Raw genomic sequence first — 23,573 nt, 5'->3', positions numbered from 1 at the left:
AATGCATCGGGCTAATAAGGATTAGCCCGATGCAAACAAAATACATTAGTACACCAGCACATTTAATGGGAATAGCAGAATATAAGTCATACCCTGAAAAGTCATGTAGCTAAAGAATTAAATGTTGTGACTCAATCTGCTTTCTGGGTTCTTAGAATAAGAGTGCTCCGCTTCTGAGCATATCTCCAAAATAGATATGAGAAACAGACATTTCATTTAAGAATTTGTATGGCATCAAATAATTAGAGAACTGAATAACTGGTAGCAATAGTAAGAATAAGAAGAAAACTTACAAAATTTTCAAGTCAGTAACTTTGAACACTGAGTTAGTGGAGAACTAAACTGATGTAATGAAAGCAGTTTTGTTCATCAGATAACAAGCAGACAAAAGTATGCCTCGCAGAATATTGACTAACAACACTTGGATTTCAAACAAGAAACACTACTGAGTGTCTGAAAACACTGCTGTCACAGTGGAACTCTTTGAAAGCTTAGCTGGCTGACACTGGGGCTTGTGAGCGTGATGAGGCAGGTTGTCTGCATTAGCATTTTGTTGTAAAGCCTTTTCCACAACACCACATCAAGTTCAGGAGAAAGCTATAGCCTAAGAAGTACAGATGTGGGTGAAGACTTTGTTTCACACTACCAGTCAGTAAGAAACACATCAGCCAGTGGACTAAATGGGAATAATGATGCACATGGTGAAGGCAACCTATCTCATCACCTGTCACTGTATTTGCAGTGATAACTATGAACTCTTTGAGTATTTCTGAACTGATTAAAGGTGGCCTGTTTTAAAGGAGATTTTAAAATAGCTTTCATATACAAATATTTTTTTCTTATTTTTTAAAAATCTTTACTTCGTATTAAATACTTCGATCTGAGAACTCTCGTCTTATTCACAACGAGTGCACACTTTGGGGTCTTGCGCATCAAACACTTGACTTCAGGTCATAGCCCACTTTGTTTCAACACTGCAGATAATCCGAAATCTATGGCATGACCTGGTCTGTTCTGGCCACATGGAAGGAATTAACCACAGTTGCAACCTCTAGTGCTCCTACACAAGGTAAACTCACAAGAAGAAGGAACACAAAATACTGTGAACAGAGATCATGCCAGGACAGACAAAAGCACAAGTTTACTGTCTCTCTTATCCAGAATAGGGACTGTACTATTTCCTGTACATCAGCATCTGCAGGGCTAATTCCAAATAAAGACAAAGCTCTTGTGTCTTGGCAGATGACAACATGTAAATAATATCATAGTTTATACTGCTTTACTGAATTTCTCTTGGTAACTGTACACAACCACCACTGTAAGAAGAAATACTTGTCTTTCTGCTGGCCTTCTGAGTGCTACTTGGAATGCCTGGTTCTTCAGCAAACAGAAAACTAATTTTGTCCCACCTACTAAGCCCTTGCCTTAGGAAGGAATGTTGGTCCCTGTTGTTTTCAAACGTCATCAGCTCTTTGCAAGCAGAGGGTTAATTGAAATGCAGTGTATGACAGTTCGCTTTCAAACACGAAGCGAGCGGGCTATTCCTAGAATGACTAGGGGAGGAGGGATAAATGATCTGCTAGTAAAATCTTACAGCTCTACTCTGTAGTCCTGACAACTCTGGAAATTGTTAGCAAATGGGCAGCACTGCCCCCAGCTGCAGCTGAAGAACTTATAAAAGAAAAGTGGTTTAAACATGACAAGGGAATATGCTCACCTCTCAGGAGACTGTTAATAGCACTTCAGACTATTGTTACCAAAAGGCATGTTGGAGTGCCACAGACCATAGCAATGCAGGCTCAGAGGCACAAATGAGCTGCTTGTCATCTCCCAGTCTGAAAGCTCTGGAGACCCTGAAAGATGTTCTGGAAGATGTTAAAGCTCATCAACCACACTCAATGAATGGGTACTCCCCAACTTCCAACACAGTTATAAAGCCTACAAAGACCATTCATTTCTTCGTGGCTGTTTGTATGGGTGCCTTGTGCACTCCAACCTCCGTGCAGTTTGCTCATCACTTCACTGAAAAAAGGGTGAGCTGGCAGAGACTATGCACTATGTTTTACCATATCGCTACTTAAGGTGTGCAAACACTGCTGATCGCATCTACAGCTGAGTTGGCACCTAGAATTAAAGTAGCATAAGCAATTTATTTGCTGAAAGAAGCTGGATTTAAACATATTAAGTAATGTTCAGAGTGTTTATGCACATAGTCCAAGGCCAGCTCCTGTTCTGCTTCACAGCATCTTTTGCAATATCCAGGAGCACCTCTGGACAGACAAGAATTTAAGTCTAGACTGACTATGTTTAGGAATAACGTGTGTGAACATAAACACATAATTCTTTCATGTTAATTCTGCAAGTTTCTTCAAACTGGGAAGCTCTGGTGATGCTCAAATGGGAAAAAAGGCTGTGGATTTCTTTGAGGTCACCTACATACTTTGAAGTTCAGAGGTAGATTCCTCACTCAATTTAAATATGTGGGAGTTTTGCTGTTTAATTCAGTGAATCAAGACTACAGCAAAGATATTTCCTTGAATACTTAGGACTTGAGTAAGATTTTGCAAACTTGGGTAAGTTCTTAGGAAATTCATGCCAAATCATACCTTAGGTACAAAAAATATAAAAGACTGAGGTATAAGCTCTGTTTTTGTTGTTGCGGTTGTTTTATGCATGTACAGCTAATAGCTAATGTTAAGGATTCTCCCACATGTTCAAAATTCCTGTAAGTGTTTGAGAGACATGCAGAAGTCTTGCAATACTATAATTTACAGAGAGCAAATATATCATCCTCATGTAACTTACAACTATGTCTACATTTCAAGAATTGGAGAAACTATGTCTACATTTCAAGAATGGGAGTGTGGAGGAAAAGAGACTGTCGAGACCTAAGTAAAATCACATCATCCCTATCTGGAATCTAACTTCTAAAGCTAAGAATTCAGGAGAATGGGTTCTCAGCTGTGTGTAACATGGAGTTAGAGAAGTTGGAAGGATTAGACCAGGTCATCCAGAATCAGCAGAAGAGAACCAGTGTTGTACTCAGGTTATTTGTGCTGTAACCAAGACCACCAACTGTTGCTTAGCTACTATAATTTTAGTATAAAAGCCATAATAGCATTAAGCTGGGAAGGTAACTCCATGACCACCTGTTAACACATCTGAGTGCATTAACAGCAAGGCAATCAACATTTGGTTACATAATTACTACGGTAGGGTCAAATCATGCAAAATAAAGCATACAAACTGTGTTCTCAAATAGCTCCAAAAGAGCTGTCTAAAGACTAAGCCTAGAACTGTGACTTAGCAATTTTCAGGTGCTATTAAAGAATGAAAAAGTGTTTATTTTTAAAATAGTCTCACTTCCTTCTTTTCTAAAATAAGCACTTATTTCATGCCAAACTTAGATGAGAGTGCTAGACATTAGTTAATACCTTAGACACCCTTTGAAAAATATGTAGTGCTAAATGAACTTGAAAATATATAGATATAAGTAATACCACTACTTCCAGAGGAAATAAAATATCCATAAATAGAAAGATGAAACTACCATGAGAGAGGTCAATATTATTATTACTGCTAAACAATACTTTCAAATACTTAACAACAGTAGTTGGATGGAGCAAAAATATTGAGTCTTTACTGCTGATAATGTCAACTCATTATGTGTTTGTAGTCAGTGTTTTAGTATCCGTATTTCTTACAGACTACAATGTGAGTTTTGCAAGCTTAGCAGTTTTCTAAGTCCAGTTACTTCTGGATGTCATTTTGCCACTATGTATAAAAAAGATGACACAAGTGGGATTTTCATATGTAGTAGAATGTATGCATCTGAATTCTGACCCAGTATGTACCATTTCATGGCAGGAAGGAGCTTGTTCAGCTTTCCGGTTGCAAGACAAGTAACTGGAGAAATTCACTGCCACATTATAAGTGCAGGAAAAAAAAATAGTTTCTCCTAGTTTTCTACCACCCTTGGGTGGGAATTCCTAATTTTTTTACACCTTCCTCTGAAGGTGTCAGAACTGGCCACCATCTGATTAGATTTGAGAGATTAGTGGTCTGATCTATCTGACAACTGTTACCTTCCTAAAAAAGTTTGTGTATTTGTTATCCTATGATAATGTAAATAGGACATATTTTCTATTCCTTACATAAAATAAAAGAGTACAGTGTGGTGGTAGGATTCGAGCTGGGAATAAAATAAGAGAAAAGAGAAACAGCCTGGAGATTTTCACGACGCTCTAGGGCATTCTATGCATATGGAAATATTTGCAGTGGCATTAACAGTGGTGCCAGATTACCTCTTGCCAGTGTAAAGGCCATCTTCTGACTGTGGCAAGAAAATACATTTCTAAGGTGCCAACTGCTTTCTCTTTAATTTTGCAGGCTGGAGGGCACTGCTACCTTGTTTCCCATGCATTGCAGTACTGAAAATTCAGCTTCCAGAGCAGAAGAGGAAACAGTACGGTGTAAAGAGAGAAACTTCCTTTGATTCTGAGCAGAGTGGGAGAGACTCATATTGAATCTGAAGGGAAGAAGCACAGTTCTCCAGTCTGCAGTACTATCAGTGGCATGTTTAATTCCCTGGAGTGCTCCTGCAGTGTCCATACATTCAAATATACTGAAAGTAAGAAGCTGTAACTTAAGAGCATTTAATGTTATTAATATAATGTTATTGCAGGCTCAAAGCTGATTGTAGTCCATTATCATCACTTTAATCTGATTTGTTTGGATGTACTTTTAAACATTTTGTTCTCAGTAAAAACAAACAAAAAAACCCACACAATTATTTTATCATAATGGCTACTACTTCTTTCCTCAGGACTACTTTTTTCTTGTCTCAGCTTGTCCCAGAGCAGAATCTTTCTTAAATGACTCTCACCAAATGAATGTTGTCTTCTTTTTCTTCTTGTTCTTTTCTTTTCTTCTCTTCTTCACTTACTTGCTGGTGTTGAATGGAATGTAAATGTTATTATGTAAAGCCTATCCACAAATCCAAAGGCCACAAATCCAAAGACTGTACTATCTGCTGATATCAATAGCTGATCAGCTTGCTGGACATAATAATTTCTCTTCTACATTTCATGTCAGAAAGCCCATATGTAATGCCATCTGTTCTTGCACTGGCAGCTTTACATCTTACCGCATAACATGTGGCAATTAACACGTGCATCTCTTGTAGGCATTGGACATTTGACATACAATCAAAGGGGTTCCCCAGCTGTTGCAGTTCACATTTTACTGGCAAGCCGTGAGGAGCTCTGGAGGGCCTTTCCATAGCCACTTGAAAGCTACTTGCTTTTAGGGCTTGAGCCCTGCAAATCCACCAACCACAATTCTCTTTGTACTTCAGATCTTAAACTAACGTTGATGCTGTATTTTGCAGCTAGACAGCTACTAGGAGAACTGGGCTCCAGTGCTCAGCAGTGAAGGCTTCTCTGTCATCCCTAGGATTCTCTCAGCTGCAGGATTTGGAAGCAGTTGTACTGAGGTGATGCACTTCGTAGCCATCAAGGACTGCAACTAGCTCTCAGAAGCACATTGCCTGCACAGAGCTTTACTGACATCAACAAGCATAGCATAGGGCCTTCGCTGCTGATAATCACATTTGGAAATATGCTTAGTGATATTATTTTTAACTCTTCCTGAATGCTGTAGAAGTACAGGTTTCCTACGGCAGCTGAAGGAAGCTGACCTCCCAAGGGTTTTGTGCTGTGGATGCATAAACTATATCAATTCAGATGTGGAGGGATTTCCAAAAATGTTTTGCTGCAGTTTAAACCCGTATTCTTCCTCTCCTCTACTATTTACTTTGAATTTAAAATATAGAAAGCATGTTTCCCTTGCTAAAAGGAAATCTATGCTCACTGTAATTTCATGGATAAAATAAAATCTCGCTTCATGAAAGCTCTCACTCTGAACAGCCCTGTTGGTAGAACGCTTCTGTGATTTTCCCAAAAGAAATTTTCTCTCCGCCTCAGTCCCTTGTTCAGTGTCTGTTTCCTTTACCTCATTTTGAGATCTAATTTTCCCTGGGTTTCTATTGCATTATTTTCTCTCTGCCCTCTCTCCCAGTCTCCAAGAGAAATGCAAACCTAATTAAACACAAATGGAATTTTTAGGCTATGTTAGAGATGGTTAGAAACTGTAAAGAAAACTGGTTTGCACAAAACCATGGGAATCGGTTTCCAGGCTTCTTTTTGGAAGAGCAATGCCACAAACTACTCCCAGCTTACACAAAGGAAGATACATGAGGCTGTATCTCACAGAGACTGTCATAAGCATGTAAATAAGGTGCATGGGAGTACACAAAGGGCACCTGTAACATACGTGCAATATAATAAAAGAGTCACTATGGGAAGCAGTTTTTTTACAGCTCATGTTTTGAGTGGTAAAAGCACACGTGGCAGTTGGAGGTTTGCTCAGCAGGCAGTCTCTGCCCTGTGACCAGATGTAAGCCTGCCACGTGGTCTGACCCATAGCTGTGCCTCTGGGATCACTGTGTCTGCCGTTGTCCATAGGGTCAGGACATGATGATGCAGGATGTGTTCTGTTTTCTCTCGTGTTATGTTAAACAGTGCTCCATTTATAGAATATGTATCTTTCTGTAACAGCGACAAGTCAATTATAGCAGAAGAAAAACTGTCATGCAGAAAAGAGGAAACAGCAACAGGAGATAAGTTATTTTTGTACGCATCATCACTGTAAAGTTTCTTCTAACCCTGATAACATTTTTGGTCCTTCTTTCTTGATTTGAGGTGTTAGAGCAGAATCATTTTACAGGAACAGCATAAAGACACAGGGAGTGAGACCATGCGTGTCATTTAGCACATTATCGCAGTTCTGACAGTGGCCAACAGTAGATGTCTATGAAAAAGCACAGAAGCTGGGGAAGAAGAAAACAACAATTCCCAAAGTACTTATGTCCAGCTGACTAAAGCTGAGAATCTTCGTGAGACAGAAATAGTGTCTCTGTGCTTACTGGACCCCGATGGGATTTTGCATAGTGCATTTTTTCAAACAGATTTTGAACTTTCGGTCTTTTGAACTTTGTTCCACACAAACTTTTGGAATCAGCGACATGTGTGTGTGAAACTATAGTGAAAATATACCTATAGTGAAGGTATAAACACTCAACATTCAGAAACCCTTATTTTGTCACTTACAGCTATGGATAGCACATATTTAATTTTTAATCTTCAAGAAGGACCTACCAGTTACGGAACGCAGTGCAAAGGAGTCTTCTACACCTTTGCAAACTTTTTTTTTGAATTCCATGATCATGTAGAGGATAGAAGGTGAAAAATGGAACCGCATTACGCATTGGAGTTCAAACTTTTCTTTTTTTTTTTTTTTTGGTGTGTGTGTGTGTGTTGGGGGGGTGTAAAATAACAACTTCCAAACAGCAGACAAAGCAATGTTGCCTTACAGAATGTAGTACACAATTTCTGCAGTTAGACAGAAACAACTTTATCGAAGTTGCAACATTTCCTATTTAGGACGGCTCTGAAAGCTAATGGTGTAATTTAGTACTACTCCTACTAAATCTTTCACTGACAGCATGTTAGCTGAATCACTATGACTCAATTTTAACAATACAATCCTAATTTGAGAGTTGTGACTTGAAATTTAGGAGTCCTTCCCATTACCACTTGCACATGGTATCTTTACTTTGGTGGTAGTGGTAGAGGAAAGGCATGAAGGCACACGAAATTATTTAGAACCTTCAAGAAGAAATGGTAAGGCTTTCATCTAATTACATATAATAATTTACTGATATATAACACCCTAAAGAAAGTCAAATTCAATTGTTGTTCAGACAGCAAAGCCAGTTTCAGAAGTTTGAAACACAGTGCCATCAAATCCCCTTTGCTAAAAGAACACAAGATAATTGCTTTAGGCAGTTTGAAAGAAAAATCGTTTACCTCCACCTCCATCTTATCTCACTCTCCCAGGAAAATAAGCATCCATATCTCTTCCACAGCTGTTCTTGCTTGAGCTACTTTTCTAGAAAATTCACATCTCTCTCACAGTGTGTAAGGGAAAGTGGCTTACAATTTCTTTCCTCCATAAAAAGCCCACCTCCATAACAGCATTTTAATTTAGAAGACATTGGCTTCTTTTTCCCTGATTGCTTCTAAAAGTCAGATTTATCCTCATCCTATCAAAAGCTCTTAAAACTTGTCTATAACGCAGTCAAAAAGGGTACCACTTAGAAAGTATTCTGTAAACAGTGGCTCACTAGAAACACGAATCACTTTACAGGCTTCTACTCTGTCAGACTCGGCGTTGCTGGTCTGGCTCTGTGCTCCTTTGGCCTGCAGGGTGCTGCATCTCTATGAGCCTGGCTGACAGGCACCTACCGCTACTTACAGAACCCTGGAAAATCTGCAACAGCCAAATACACATGAAATTACCACCTAGTAGTTGGAAGCTGTTGATCATCTACTTTCTTGGGGCTTTTTTCAATTTTCTCCTTATGTTAAATACATATTAAGGGCTCCTGTAAAATCTTTGAATAAAGATTTGTATTTAGTTTGGTGTATTTAGTTCTGTTCACAGTCTGATCTGGCAGAATTTCAGCCAGACCTGGTAATAAGTCCCACTAATCTCCTCACTTGCATTCTTCATGTGAGCCTTCCTGATAAATCTGCAATACCAACAGATTGCTATTGGCAGATTATGGACAGACCTTTGAATTTCGGGTAAGTGCACTATTACATCCTGAAAAATGGATCTAAAAATGATAGCTGCACTTCTGTCGATCATGTCCCAGATGGTTAACGTTCCTTCTGTTATCACAGTATTTGTATTTCATTCCCTTATTCTGCCTAAAGCATTACAGCAGTTACCTTTCTGAACAAACTCCAAGAGGCTCTTGTACTCCCAACCGCTTTGTCCCTTGCTGTACTGCGGATGGCTTCCCAGGCTACTACAGCTGCTTCTCTTCTCCCCTATTTGGAAGTTGGCTGGCAGTATGGAGATCCCTTGTGGGTTTCTGTTTAAATTCCATAGTCACTGTTGCACATTACCGTTTCCTTCGACTGATGTAAATCAAATACAGTATGAGTGAAAAATGCGAGTCTAGCCCTGGCTAACTGCTTTGCAAGGGACACTAATGAATGCAAAAAGTTTGTCTCAGAGGAGAAAATATTTCACAAGCACAGCATGCTTTGCACGGTGTGACACTGCTGAGTCTATTGACCCTCATTTGGCAGCAGTTTGCACACACTACCACTGCGTACCATATTTAATTGGCAATGCCAACACAGTATGTAACAGTAAAGAATTACACACTTGCATGGGAAATATTGTTCCCTGGCATCAGGGGCATTTTTCTACACATAGAGCTCAAAATATAAATTGGAATTTAATTTCATCCCTGAAATCCTAGGGCATTTGGAGCAAGACTTAGTAGCTCTTAATTTTTGCTTTTCATCTTCCAGCAGCTTCAAGGTAGCAGAACTCAAATACCCACTAGTATCTATCAATCAATCAATCAATCAATAAATAATAATAAAGCACTAAATTTTTTATTAATCAATTTTTCTTTTCTGTCAAGGGACTGAATACATGACATGGAACACAATACCTTAAATAAGAATTACTTGAAAATAGTTTATCAGAACTGCCGGTTTATACAGAGCTCCTTTAAGGGGAGGTTTAAGAATCTCATTCCTTTCTGTGAATACTCAGGTGGGTAACGTCACCTGTGTAATGGGGCAAAAGTCTGGTCCACTGATACTTGACCACAACAGAAAAGAAAGGCAAAGAACAGGGATCTTCTGCATATGTAAGAGATTCAAAATTTAATTCTTAATAGTCATGAATCTAGTTAATGAGGAGACTAATGAGAAAGATGAGCATGTTTTCAGTACACTTCACAAAAATTCTAAACCAATTCTTACAGACATAAAATGTCATGAGGACAGTTGTGGTGTTTTTGTTTGTTTGTTTGTTTTTTTCAGCACAGAAGTACTGCACGGATCGATGTAATTCTGGATTCGCCCCTTTGCAACAATATAAAACTCTTCCTACAGCCCAAAGATCTTTAAACCTCTGAGTGGCACACTGTGAATATACACTGTTCTTTTTATGACACCACTGCATTTTTATGTGGAACAGAGAACAAAATGTACACATTCACGGAGCAATCTTACAATGAGTCCTACTGAATTTTGTACGAGTACAAGGTCCAATTATGTTACAATAATTGTAGGTTCAACATCTCAGGGCAGGAGGAAGGAAGTATTTTTGTGTTATTCATTAATTTTCTTTATTTGAAGCTCCTCTTAAGTCTGGGACACTGGAAGAGTTTCAGGCAAGATGAATCAATGAATACAGCACAGATAAGATACTCAAAAGTACATCAATGTGATTTATTCTGTGGATTTGAATATTTGTATATGAAGGGAGTTTATACTTCTACGCAGAAATTTGGTGCTATCTAGCAATATCTTTTTTTTAAGTACTGCACGACTTGGTCATTTAGTACTTGCTGATGGCTGTGAGCTCCTATACCTACTAATACATATCTGTTCATTCCAGTGCAAAGTAAAACAATGAAGCTTAGACTGATCAACAGTAATGAAGCTTAGACTGATCAACAATAATGAAGCTTACACTGACCAACAACAGTGACTTAAACAAACCTTTACACTTGTTAAGGAAATGAATAAAGAGCATACAAGAAGTCAGTTACCACATGTCAGCTGGTAGATGCAACAGCTCCGTAAAACAAGTGTCTGACTGCTCCCAAAGGGCATGTACTTAGAAAAGAATCATGGTGCAGCAAAGGCCATTTAACTTAAATGCAGTTAGCATCTTTAATTGATTTTCCTCAATTTTCCTGTGTCCATGTGTAGACATGACCATAAATATTTACTAAAATTATTACTGGTAAAATGACTGTTCAAATGCCCACCTACTGTCAATAAAGCAGTTCGATTGTTTACAAGCAAGTCGTTTATATTGACAGACTCTGAGGCAGAACACACATACTCAGAAAAAAAATATACATCCCTCATTGTTTAAAAATTGTATTTAAAAGAACACTGCCATAGTGAGCATGATACTTGATAAGCTGTATACGGCCATTTTTTTGGCTTCAACTTTTTCTTCTAGTGGTACTCATTTACCTAATCACAGAGTTAAGCTCCTGCAAATTACCTGTTGCCTTCTGAAAATCAAAGTCTATTGTAGGTTTGTAGTAATGCCGCCACAAGAGCAGAAAGATATTTTGCTTGCATTTACTGCGAATAGACTGTAATTTTAACTACATATAACCTGCCGTATGTGCTTCACATATATAGAGGTACAAGCAAATATATTCCTGTCTGGAATTTTTCAGAAGAAAAGTAGGAAAACTTGCTCTTTGAACCTCATTAGCAATTTCTAGAATAAGCATTCATATATACATATGCATTCATAGATACACATACATTAAACATGTTTATCTTTCTTTTCTACAACTGTTTTCTATTCTCAGAAAACATTCTTTGAATTGTGTTGTTACAATTGTGATACTTCAAGATAAACCCTTAAGAATGCAGTGTGGTTAATAAAATGTTTTGGACTCAAAGCAGTTGGCACTGTAACTCAAGGATAAAAAGCTAAACTACGTTTGCACTCTTGGCTTCCCAGCAGATGCTACATAGCTGTGTATACCTTCTAGCAAGAAACTCCTTGAAGGAAGCAGTGAATCGGTAGCAGCATTCTCTGCAGATCCCAGCCCCACTACGTTTTATCAACACAACATACCTATAGAAGGGCAGCTAGGAACCAAGCAGTGCTGTATGATGAAATAAATTTAGTGTTTAGGCGATGGCTAGCAATTGTGATTTAATTTTTTCAGTCCTAGATAGGCTGCTCCCATCTATCTCATTAACTGATTGGTATTTTTGGTAAGTGACCAAAAAGCAGTGTATAGTGTTAGTCTTGTTGCAGTTCCTAGCACACAGCCAGCCAAGACCTAGAACAAAACAGAACCTAACCTAGTCTCATGGCATCTTCATAAATGTAAGGCACACTGACAGAGCATTATGGTGAAATTACACTGTCCTTAATCGTCTGCTCTCTCTTTTCCCTTTGTTGTCATTTCTTAGGCGTGAAATGCGTTCTTTCTGTGCCAGCCAGCTATATGCTAGAGCTATCAATATAGTAATACCATTCTACAACAAACCCATACCAATCTTAAAATGTATGTAAGGCAGACATTAACACAGAAAAAAAAGGAGTCTTTTTTTTTTTTTTTACTTTAACAGTCTTCAGATAATCCAGTGCTTACTCCTTAGATTACCCAAAGTTAATGGCTTGATAAGAGTGAATTGCAGAATGCATTCTATGTCCACTGATCAACAATAGCCTCCAATTCTCCAGAAGATGATGAGACTTTAATCATTAAATTTTGACATATGCTTAAACCTTCATAGGATCAAGACAATAATGACATTCATTTTATACAGCATTTCTGTACACTTTATTAAGCAGCTAATCAGGTGTAACTCAGAAAAGTTAGAAGCTGGCACAATCAAGGAACAAGATCAGGTCATTCCAGAGAAAGACGATTCACCACAGACAAGTTAAACGCGTAGAAAACCTGGTCATTCTCTGCTGTGGTACCTAATACTGAAAATAACTACTATAAAATTTGCTTAGTGCATACAGCTGAACCAGAAATACGGACTTCACTGAAGTATTTGTATTAGCACAACACCTTATAATTACAGACAACCACAAGGTTGTGAACCTCTAAAAAAGGTTCTGCTCTAAAAGCAGCTTCCACTGCTCCCGCCAGATGTAGTTCCAGTGCCATGTACACCCACCGCAGGATGCAGAACTGTGGAAGAGACTGCATTGCAGCTACACTTTGTCAGAACGCAGTCATCTCCCTTTTTCTACCGAAGTCTATTACTTCTGTATTCATACATCTCTCTTACTCCAGTGGAAACAATGAGAGGATTTCTTCACTTCATTGTAAAAATACACTATGTGTAGGAAAATGATTTGCACAATATGTGGAAAGCAAAATAAACAAATTGTCAGAGCAAAAACTAAGCCTAAGTAATGAAAATAAAAATGTATTCTTGGTGAAGGTAGATTATTGCCATGGACGTTTAGTGATCTTTATGTTCAGTGTGTAGGCCACGAATTCTTATTTTCTTACTTCACTAGGACTGAAGTTTAATTAAAATCAGAGGGAAGACAGTCAGTGCTTCCACTCTAGCATGACTGAAGCCACAAAACAGTCTTTCATCTCTACTTGTTTATTCTCATTGCAGTTTTGCAAAATAAAAAAAGTAATATGGGTAAGATTGTGCCCATGACATACCCAAATTCAGGTAATTCCATGATGTCAGAATTTATTAACCAATCATCTGGGATAGAGGGATATTGTGTCCCTAAATAAAGTGAAGATTTCTGTAAGCAGAAAAGTTTGGTGATACCATGCTTTGTGCAGAATTGGGTTTAACTGGACTCACCTGAGTTCTTATGAAATAGCAACGGTCACAGAGTGTATCAAAAACTAATCCTTTCAGTGTAACCACTTTATCTTATTTGGGATGCTAGTCACTCCTATACTGCTAATAATAGATACAGTTTCTTAACAATACTAAAATGTTGTGCATGTGGATAGAAGGATCCGCATCTCTTTTTTCTCAGTGGAAATCCATTGTGGCATGTGTAACACCATATTGGAAGGAGGACAAATAAAATAATTTCCACCTTGGGCTCAAGAAATGGAAAATACTGTGATCAAATCTATTGTTATTTTCTAACCATCTGTTAGGATCTGTAGAGTTTATGGAACTGCATAAACTGGAGAAGCAATCTCACAGTAGCAGCATAATTAGTGCATAATTACAGATACTGAACAGTGCAAGGGGCAAAAGAATCTGGATAAAAAAATAAAAACAGTACCTGCTGCCAAGCTGTTATGTATATGACATCAATGTGACAGATCTGAATACTGCAAAGGAAAGAGAAAACTGTAAAGGTGGTACTTAAATATATATTATATATAAAATATATATATATATGGGCATATATACATATGCCCTTTTAAAATTGACAAGTAACACTTCCCCCCCTTTAAAACACATGTGCACATGCACATTTCAGACAGAACTCAGCATGAAAGTTCCAAGAAGACTTAAAGCAATTGTTTTGAATCAGAGAACATAGCCCACGTGCCAGTCCCACAAAGTATGAAATAAGTGGTTTATAAGGTTTGCATACTTCCACAAAATGGAATTTGTCAGGTTATTAGTTCATAACACGGACTAATTGCTTTTTGTAAATTCTAGCTGCTTCCCATTACAATCCTGAAGGATTTTTGTGTGCATTTGTTATTACCAACCCATTGTATGCTAAAGAGGCCCTACAGGGAACATGTATATTGTAACTGGCAAGGACAACACTATACGGCCAATGCTCAACAATACGCTTATGGTTCAAGTGACTTTATACACTCATTACTGCTGAGAGGCTGGTACTTTTTGGTCTCAAATGCCAGTGCATAACTTGATTATCCGTTATCAAGCCTGCAGGTACACTTCTTTGTAAAGAAACTGGGACTGTACAGATCAGAACTAGGTGTCTGACTTTTACCATTATCGGAAACACAGCTCCCACCATACAGAAAGGAGCTGAAGGTGCTGTGAAGGTTTCTAACCCTGACTGAAATGAGTTTTCCCCAGCTCTCTCGGCCTAGTCCCTGGGGGTCAGGCACAGCCGTTGCGGGGCGGGACGCCCTGAGGAGAGCTCCCTGAGCGCGACAGGAGCCTGAACGGGCTGGGGCCGGTCCCGTCCCAGCGCAGCGCGCAGGGCACACGGCGTACCCAGACGTTTCCAACGGCAAGCCAGCCTGCCGGGAACGCTCATCTACGCCTTAAAATAGTAGCGTGGGGACAAAGGCGAAAATTCCTTAAAAAGACCAACCAGCGGCAGCAACAGCTCCCCAAATCCAAGCCTGTGCCGGCGCTACCGCGGCTGGGGGCAGCGGGCGGGCGGGAGGGAGGCGGCAGAGCCCCCCCGTTACCCCTCCTCAGGCTTCTCCTCAAGAGCAGCGGAAGCGGTCGGGACCGCGCCCGGGGCGTGCCGCGGGACTGCGGGCACGGCGAGCGGCTGCGTGTGTGTGGGGGGGGCCGCTCCCCTGAGGAACCCTCCGCAAGGGGCAGGGGTGCGCCGCCTGGCCTCGGCGCCCCGCCAGATCGGCGCCCCACCAGATCAGCGCCCCGTCAGGTAGCGGGAGCGCGCACGGCGCGCGCGCGCCGCCGCCTTCTTTCTCCTCAGCGGCCCCAGGGCGGGCGCCCGCAGGAATCCCACCACTCCCGCCGCCGCTCCCCTTCCCCCCCCCCCCCCCGCTGTCCAAGCGGCTTTAATCGTCTCCTTATATGGACACCAAAATGTCTGACGTCACCCCACGCTGGGAAACCAGCGACCGCGCAACCGAGCTTGCCCGGGAAAGGCGGCGGGGGGGGGGGGGGGGGCGCTGGAATGCTGACGGACGCGGCTCTGCGCCACTGGCGGCGGCGGCGGCGGCTCGGCCATTGGGCGAGGGAGGCCGAGGGGGCGGGGAGGCGCGCGGGGCTAGGTTGTGGCGCCTGAAAAGCCGCCGCTTGGCTGCCGCCGGCTGCCAGTGCGGGGTGGGCGCTGGGAGGCACAGGCAGAAGAGCGGCGGGTTCGAGTCCCGCCTCCGCCAGCCCGAGCCGGGAGCCGCCGCTCCGCGCTGCCGCAGCCCGCCGGGGAGGGGCGGAGAGCTCGGGGTGGATTCGTGTTTTTTTTTATTTTTTTATATCTTAATTCCTCCCCGTTTTACTGCTTCCGCGGAGGCCGCGGCTTTCCCCGTGCGGTGCCAGCCCACGGGTCCGGAGTTCCGCAGGAGTTTGTGCGGACTTGGGGCCGCCCCGACGCTGCCGCCATGCCCGTCTTCCACACGCGCACCATCGAGAGCATCCTGGAGCCGGTAGCCCAGCAGATCTCCCACCTGGTCATCATGCACGAGGAGGGCGAGGTGGACGGCAAGGCCATCCCGGACCTCACCGCCCCCGTCTCGGCCGTGCAGGCCGCTGTCAGCAACCTGGTGCGGGTGAGTAGGGGCGCATGGCCGGGCCCGGCCCGGCCGCCTCCGCCGCTCCCCTCACGCAGGTACCCGTTAACGGCCGCTGCGGGGCTCAGGCGGCCCGGTCGGAGCCGTGTCCGCCGCCGGGACGCGGCGGGGAAGCCTCCCAAAAGCCTGGTTTCTGCCGCCTGGGCGACGAAGTCCCTCAGAGCCTGTCTGGGTGCCCCCCGGCTGCGAGGTCTCGGTGCGGCCCCAACTGTTGCCGTGCTGCCGCCCGGGTGTCCCGGGGGCCGCTCCGCTGGGTTGTGAGCGGTGCCTGGCGGGCACGGGCTGGGGGAGGAACGGAGCCTCCCGGGGGGTCTCAGGGGGCCTTTGCTGCTGGCCTGGGCACGGGGAGGGCGAAGCTGGAGCCGCTGGTGGCACAGCCGCCGCCGAGGGTTGCCCTGCTCTGCTCGGGTTCAGCCGGAGGTGACTGAAAATCAGCCTGAATCGCTTGGTTTCCTTAGAGCAGCTGGATGTAGCACGACTTTTCAAGGCACAAGTATTTGCAGTGTAGGCTCTTCAGCCTGAGAAGTGCGAGTGACTAATGGTAGAAGTGTTTTCTATTAATACTTTTATGACCAGCTGCATCAAAAGTACAGCAAACTGTTGCAAAGCAGAAATGCCTTGCTTGATGTAGAAAGCGCTGAAACACTGCACGCTCGTGTTTCCGTAGCAGTTGGTAATACTTACCTTGCGCTTCGGTTAGGTTCATGTACAGACGCTCAGGATTCATTTTAAAACATAACACACCTCTTGCTCAGTGTGATTCCTGTAAAGTTCTTAACCTGTTCATGGCAGGCATTATCTCTTGCCAAAAAACTTTAACTTTAAATGGAATCCTTAAAAACAGTTAAAAGTGCGTCACTGGTAACTGATAGATGCATTAAAATACTGAAATTGTGAGGCTTGTGGGTATAAGAAGCTGTCAAGATGACTAATGCAAGTGATGTGTTTATTAGATTTCAGCCTGCAGTACTTGTTGCTGCAATACTAATTCGTCACTTTGAGGTTCTGCAGTGTAACTGTGGCTTCTGGTCCCTGTGACTCCATGACGTACTTCTATAGGATGTACTGTTGGGAACACTTGTGCTTCTTGCTGGCTTGAGCTGGAACTTGTGAGTTCTAATGAAGAGCATTCTGTCTGCAGCAGTGAACTGATCTAGTAGGTATATTGGCTGTAAGGGTATGAAGCTGGAGTGTATGAAATACTTTTCCTTGAAAGGAAGACTTCAGATTAAAGCTTTGCTTCTGAGCTTAGTCTGTATCACTGGGTTGTGAGATTTATTTATTTATTTTTTTATGCCCCACCCCAAGGAAACCTGGTCTGGTAAAGCACCATTTATTAGAGAAATGCAAAAACAGAATTAGTTTCTTCCTGCAGCTTGCTAATGCCAGTTCTTTTTTCATTTTGAGCCATTGTTTTGGAAACCTCTGACTTGGTTTCCCTGCGTGCTAGCTCGATAAGAGGAAAGGCTGTTGAATTCTATTTTTGTGTGGTAATTCACAAAGAGCAAACAGAAGTGTAACTTGAGTAGGTACGTAAAAGCAAAGATGTCCTGGTTTGGTAGAATACAGCTTTGACTACGCAAAGAAAAACACAGAAATAAAGTTATGTTTCTTATCCAGAGCTGTGCTTTTAGTGCATCATTCTTAACATCATCTTTGAAACTGCAGTTTCACATAAGCAGGGATATTTGTTCAGTCAGGTTTTCTAATTGCTGGTCTTCTAGTGTCTTCAGAAAAGAAATTGCCAGTGTAACCAAGACAGCAATGTGGCTGATAGTTCTCCATGTTTCCTGCTCTGTTTGTCTGGGGTTCACCATGTAGTGTAAGTATTGGAAAATGTACATGATGGTGAATACTGACCAGCAGAGAAATCACACTTTACAAGTGATAACTTGCCACATTGCAGCACCATTTACCAGCTCCTTAGCCTATAGTAAGGGCACCACAGTTTGGAAGGTGCAGTTCTTAATCTATGTAATTATTGCATTTGTAATTAACTGGTAGCAGTGTTGGAAGAGCTGAGACCCTCCCTTGTGCAAGGCCTTAGGAGGTGCCCTGCGTTGGGAAATGGGCTAAGAAATGAGAAGATACCTCCCTCAAGGAAGGAGCCACATGCAGTTATGTTCTTTACAGTTAATTTTGTTAATATTCCTGAGATACAAGTAACACAATATCTTATGTCTAGGATGGAGCAGAATTTGATAGTCTTAAGTTAAAACGATTTGATAAATCACAAGGGAATCTTTCTCACGTATGTCTTGACAACAGACCTCTATGGGAGAGCTTTTCTTTCAGTTTGCCATTCGATATTCATTTCTGTATTTTCTGTCTGAAAAGAATGTACTATATTTCTAAGCTTATATGAAGCTACCTTTAGCTTTGTGTTTTATTTAAGGTTTGCACACCCAGAGACATCTACTAACACCTATTGTAGGTATGCTTCCTAGTTTCCTGTGGAACTAGTTGCAGAGTCTTTCTAGGCAAGAAAAAGTTCAAGTCATTGTTGAAATCAATTAAACATTCACCTAAGTTAGTCTTTCACCATGTTAAATACCAAAGACTTGTTTTTCTGTACTTCTATATTAGTTTCCAATATATGTGAGTTGGATTCTACCACTTCTAGAGTATGCTGATAGGGGATAACCTTGGTAGAACAGTCCAAATAGTTTAAGTCACTTGATGACATTTGTTAAATATGAAATGAGGTACATGTTGCTCATGCAAAAGTTTTGCATGTAAAGATAAGCGGCAGATATTTTCTAAATTACCTTTGACTGTATCCAAGAATGAGAGGAGAAGTTTCAGATTAATACTAGAAGATGAATAATGTACTAAATGAGTTTTTTAAACTGAAGATCTTAATATTTTTATTGGCTGGTATCTGGAATGGATGTGTGCCATTTATGGAAGGCTTGGGGCTTGGCTTAATATTTCTTGTAGCTGAAGATGTAACACTGAAAAGACAGGACTGGTTAGAAAAATATTCGTCAACAGGCAGGGAGTAACTTGGGGCTTGCCAAATGTTCTATTACTTTAGTGGGCAGTTAAATGGAATTCAGAGTACTGAGTGTTCAAACTTCACTTGGAAGGAAAGGAACCTTGTGGTGGTTTGGTTTTCTAACTCTTTTGTAAAGTGTTAATCAAATATTTACCTTTTAAGGAGGGATTTCTATCAAAGATGACTAATGATAATGCAGAACACGTAAACCTATCACGCACTATAAAATGTAACTTCATCACTTCATAGGTAGAAAAAGATCTCTACTTTGCAATAGTGACTTTACTAACATTTATGTTCAGAGTAATGTTATGCTACTGCTGAACAGAGAAACCAAATTCTGCCCTTCCTTTTTAAGCTCCATTCACTTAGTGTCTTATATGGATTCTGGCTTTGTGTCATTACAAGCATAGACTACCCTTGTCACTTCGCGCTGGTGTTGTGAAAACTGAACTGTTTCAGAGCAGAGTCCTAGTGGTAGTGCCAAACATTGGCAGTTCCATAGGTGAAGCAGCTGAGTTTGACAGATAGGGAAGTAATTCTCTGCATGAGAACTAAGGTAACAGAGGGAACCTGTGAGGAGACTGAAGTATGCACAACTTAAACACTGGAGTGGGGTCAGCAACTTGATGTTGCCTTTTCAGAGGCTAGGTTGTTGAACCAGATCAATACTCTGAAAGAGTTGACCTGCTTTGCTTGAGACCATTACCAAATTTCTGTCCTTCATCTCAACTGAGCTTGATCTATTTGAGGCAAGCGATACCGGTGGGAAATGCTCATAACAAAAGATTTGTTAGGTGTTTGTGGTCACAAATGAAGTGGCTGAGATTGTGCAGAACAGATCTGCTCAGACAGGTCAGCATTTCCTCTAATTGATGATGCAGCTTCTGCCTTCTTGTATTTGTGCTATCTGTGCTGCCCTCTTGTATTTGAATCTACGTGTTCTGTAAGTGTTTGCATGTGTCCAGTTTCTGTTAGATTATCTTTTATGGGGGAAAACTGCTTTGCTCTCTCTTATGTAGTTAATTATAACATTTCTCAGAAATGTATTTTGGTGGATGCTGTGATGTATGCATTTGTTCAGCTACTGAGATTTGGAGATTTGTGAAACAATACTGACATCTTTCTGCAGTAACAACAGCAAACAGGCTGGGCTAATCAAGCGTAAGGGTCTCTTAGATGATGAATGTCTTGTCTTGCAATCATGGTTTATCAGATGTTACCTCCAAGTCCTGCTGCCCAACATTAATGGGTATGATCAAGATTAAGCTTAACTGGAGGTTGTACTAGATGAGAGCAACACTGTAGCATTGAGTCAGGCAGTCATTCATGTCAGGTTTCTGTCACTTCCTAAAGTTGTGAGGTCAGTCTCTTCAAACTATCATCAGCTGAAGCACACCCCATCCATGCACAGCCAGAACCACACAGAGGACTCATGAAACAGGAAGAGTTCTGTACTAGTGCTTAGGCAGTGGCATAAAGTTTTAAAACCAAAAAGAAGCATGGGAGAACGGCGTTTAGTGTATGTGTAGCAGCTGTCCTATCTCATCCTAGTGAATGAAGTGATCACCTCAAGCAATCAGTGTGTTTGGGGTGCACATATGTGAGCCTCTCAAGTGTGACAAGTTGCTGAGGCTTGCAGGGCTGTGCAGGAAGAGATGTCACGTTTTTCTTGGACATGCTGTGAATTGCCTGCTGGTACCTGCAGCCCACCAGACTGGAAATCACTCATAAGTTTGTGGAAGATGCAGCCTGCCTTGAGACCCTTGTCACAACTGCAGCAGTAAGTCAAATGCATGGCTAAACACCGTTAATAAGGAGAAATACTCCAATGGTTGTGGAGAGCAGACTGGAAAAACAGCGTTCTCATCCCTAAATGGTTTCTTCTGGCATAGTTGGCTTACCTGCATCTCAGGATACACAAGACAGGAGTGAGCTCTTGGGGACAACTTTGTGGTTTAGAGGAAAAATTAACTTGCACTATTTCTATTAGGAGCCTTGTGGAGAAGGATGGAGATGAAAAACAGTGAGCTTTTTCTGTATAGAGTTTTCTGCACAGCACAAAAGAAGGCTCTCAAGTCAAAGAGTCTGCAGGAACTTGCAGAGTTCCTTTTCTTGATGTGTGTAACTCATCAAGGGAGACGGATACATCACCGCCATCTCCCCCCCAATTTTATTGTGTTCTTATTGTATTGTATCTTCATGCTGAAAGACACATCTTGTTCTAGTAGCTCATCTGAACTACCCTGTGGTCAAACTTACTGCCAAATGGCAAGTGAATGAGAGTACCAGAAGAGCCCTGAAGATCTTGTGAGAGAACAGACCTCTTCATTGTAGGCTTCTGTTCCTTATGGATTGTGGAAACGTGATTACTTTTAGGAATGAGGTTTTTTAAACAATTGTTTTTGGAGAAGAACACTTTATCTTGGTGTACCTGCAATTTCTTTAGGATTCTTTTACCGTGTTGTGGGAACAGTGGACACATGTTCTGAGAGCTGATAAAACCAGTTAGGGTGTATGCATGGGGGTGGGGGAAAGGGTGATTAATGATTAATTAGAAAGAAAGCAACTCTGTAATCACAGAGCACATCATAACTTTTTTCTTGCTTTTATCTGTTAGGGATCATCTTTACATAAGTAATAAATCAGCTTCTGATTTGAGTGGAATAACCTTTGTTCTTTTGTTATATATGAAAACTTAATTTATACCAGTCTCTTCCATTAGCTCCAAAAGGAATCTTTTGTTTTCTGTTCCTTTAAATGTGTGTGGAGATGGTGGAGGCCTTCATTTGTAATTACAAGCAGCTTGCTCTTGGGCATAAAAACTGAGAGTATTGTTCAGCAGTGGATAGTCTTACAGTGGTTCATTGGGCTAAAAAGTTCCATATGCCAACAGTATGGTGTATACCAGTCCTGCTCTGGGAAACTCAATATTTGCTTTCTATTCTATAAGTGTATCCCTCCACAGGGAGGACTTCTTAAATCCATACTGAGGGCCAAGGCTGAGGGGCTTCTTGCTCCCAATTTCTTGCAACTTTAGTGTGTCATGTAGTTCTACCTTGTGCTTTGAAGCTAGAGGATATTCTTTTTCCTCACAGGGGTATCAGACTGTGGACATGAATTCCATTAGAGAGCTTTAGCAAAAGAATGAACCACATGCAACATAATTCAGTATGTCTTACAGTTGGAGATGTGTAGCTTGATGATATCAGCAGGGTAACTTACAGGTATCTTTCTCCTTCCCACTATAGTTGTAATTTAGATTGATGAGGCAAATCATTAAGGGGACTGGGTGGGAGGGGGGAGGATAAGCAGTGGTTTTAAAGAAGTGGTGAGCAAACATGCGATGTTAATGCTAGCTACAGGAGATCTCTGAAAACATTAAGTGGTGGTTGTTGCAAATGCTAGGTATGTTGATTGGGTTCCACATCTACTTGAGTTCTTAAACACAAACCAAACGAAATTATTGGCAAATGCTTGTCCAAAGGACAGTATGGTCTGATTTGACACTGTATTGACTACTGCTTAATTTTGGCAGTGGCCTCACAGAGTTAAGACTACTTTTTTTTTTTTTAATCCCCGCTTCAGCTTGTATGCATTGTTCTGAAGTTCTTGTTTCTGACTGCATTTTTTTATTGGGTCTTTCTGGCTTTGTTTTTTTTTTTCACTTCTGATCTGAAGACAGAGCTAGCAATAACAGTTTTCTTCTGTTGCCAATTCTCCCTCTGTAAAGCAGGTCAAACTGGCAAACTAGATGGTAAGAAACTCTCTACATAATGATGGTTTTCTTTCTGCAGTGAAAAATTCTGTTCCATCATTTGCTCAGTCAAGTGCTGAGAAGCAATTATTTCTGATATAGACCCTGCCTCAGTAGCCATGGTTTTTAAATCTTGGAAAATGTTAACACTCCTGGCATTAATCTTTAAACATAACAATAGGAATTTGTATTTGACATTGCCATTATCAAATTTGGACATTAAAATACCTTTGTAACTGTGTACAATTCATTTAGAGCATGGATGCAGAGTAGTTAATGTTTCACTGCATAATTTCTTTTCTCAATTTTTGACATTAGGCAAGAGAACTAAAATATAGCATGTTCTATAACTGGAGTCTAAAGTAACAATTTGTGTAGGTGCATGGTGATGCAGCACACATGGGTGGCTGTTGCAGGTATCTGCACTTCAGAAGACACTTTAAGCATGTGAGATGACTAGCTGCAAGAGAATTCAGATGATAAAATAAAGGCTGGATCTTATTTTCAGTTACAAATGCTTCACTAATAAGGATCTGTGGATCTCTAAAACATGAGCTTAGCGTTCTAGCAGCTCAAAACTGAATTGGTAAAATGTTCTGTATAATGTTTGGAAGTAAGTCTGGTTTGTCTCTTTAGTAAGTCAAAACTATACTGAATCTTTAAGAATGTGAGGAGATTGCATAGAGAATCAGTGGAGGGTAAAC

At 41.2% G+C, this 23,573-nt stretch overlaps 1 protein-coding gene across 5 annotated transcripts in view; it reads left to right on the top strand.

The window, feature by feature from the left end:
* The first annotated feature begins 15,630 nt into the window (after nt 1-15,630).
* Nucleotides 15,631-23,573, top strand: part of VCL (vinculin) — a 64,132-nt gene continuing 56,189 nt past the window's right edge. For 2 of the 5 annotated variants that reach the window (XM_048060044.2, XM_067000391.1), the window contains exon 1: nt 15,632-16,093. In XM_048060044.2, coding sequence (XP_047916001.1) covers nt 15,926-16,093 — 168 coding nt within the window. In that variant the 5' untranslated portion in view covers nt 15,632-15,925. Of the gene's footprint in view, nt 16,094-23,573 lie in introns of all 5 variants that reach the window. The other 3 variants (XM_048060041.2, XM_067000392.1, XM_067000393.1) reach the window with 2 other exon arrangements.

This window comes from Anser cygnoides, chromosome 7, assembly GCF_040182565.1.
Source record: "Anser cygnoides isolate HZ-2024a breed goose chromosome 7, Taihu_goose_T2T_genome, whole genome shotgun sequence".
Taxonomy (NCBI): domain Eukaryota; kingdom Metazoa; phylum Chordata; class Aves; order Anseriformes; family Anatidae; genus Anser; species Anser cygnoides.
Note: the sequence above shows the minus strand (reverse complement) of the source record. Positions and strands in the feature narration are given on the sequence as shown.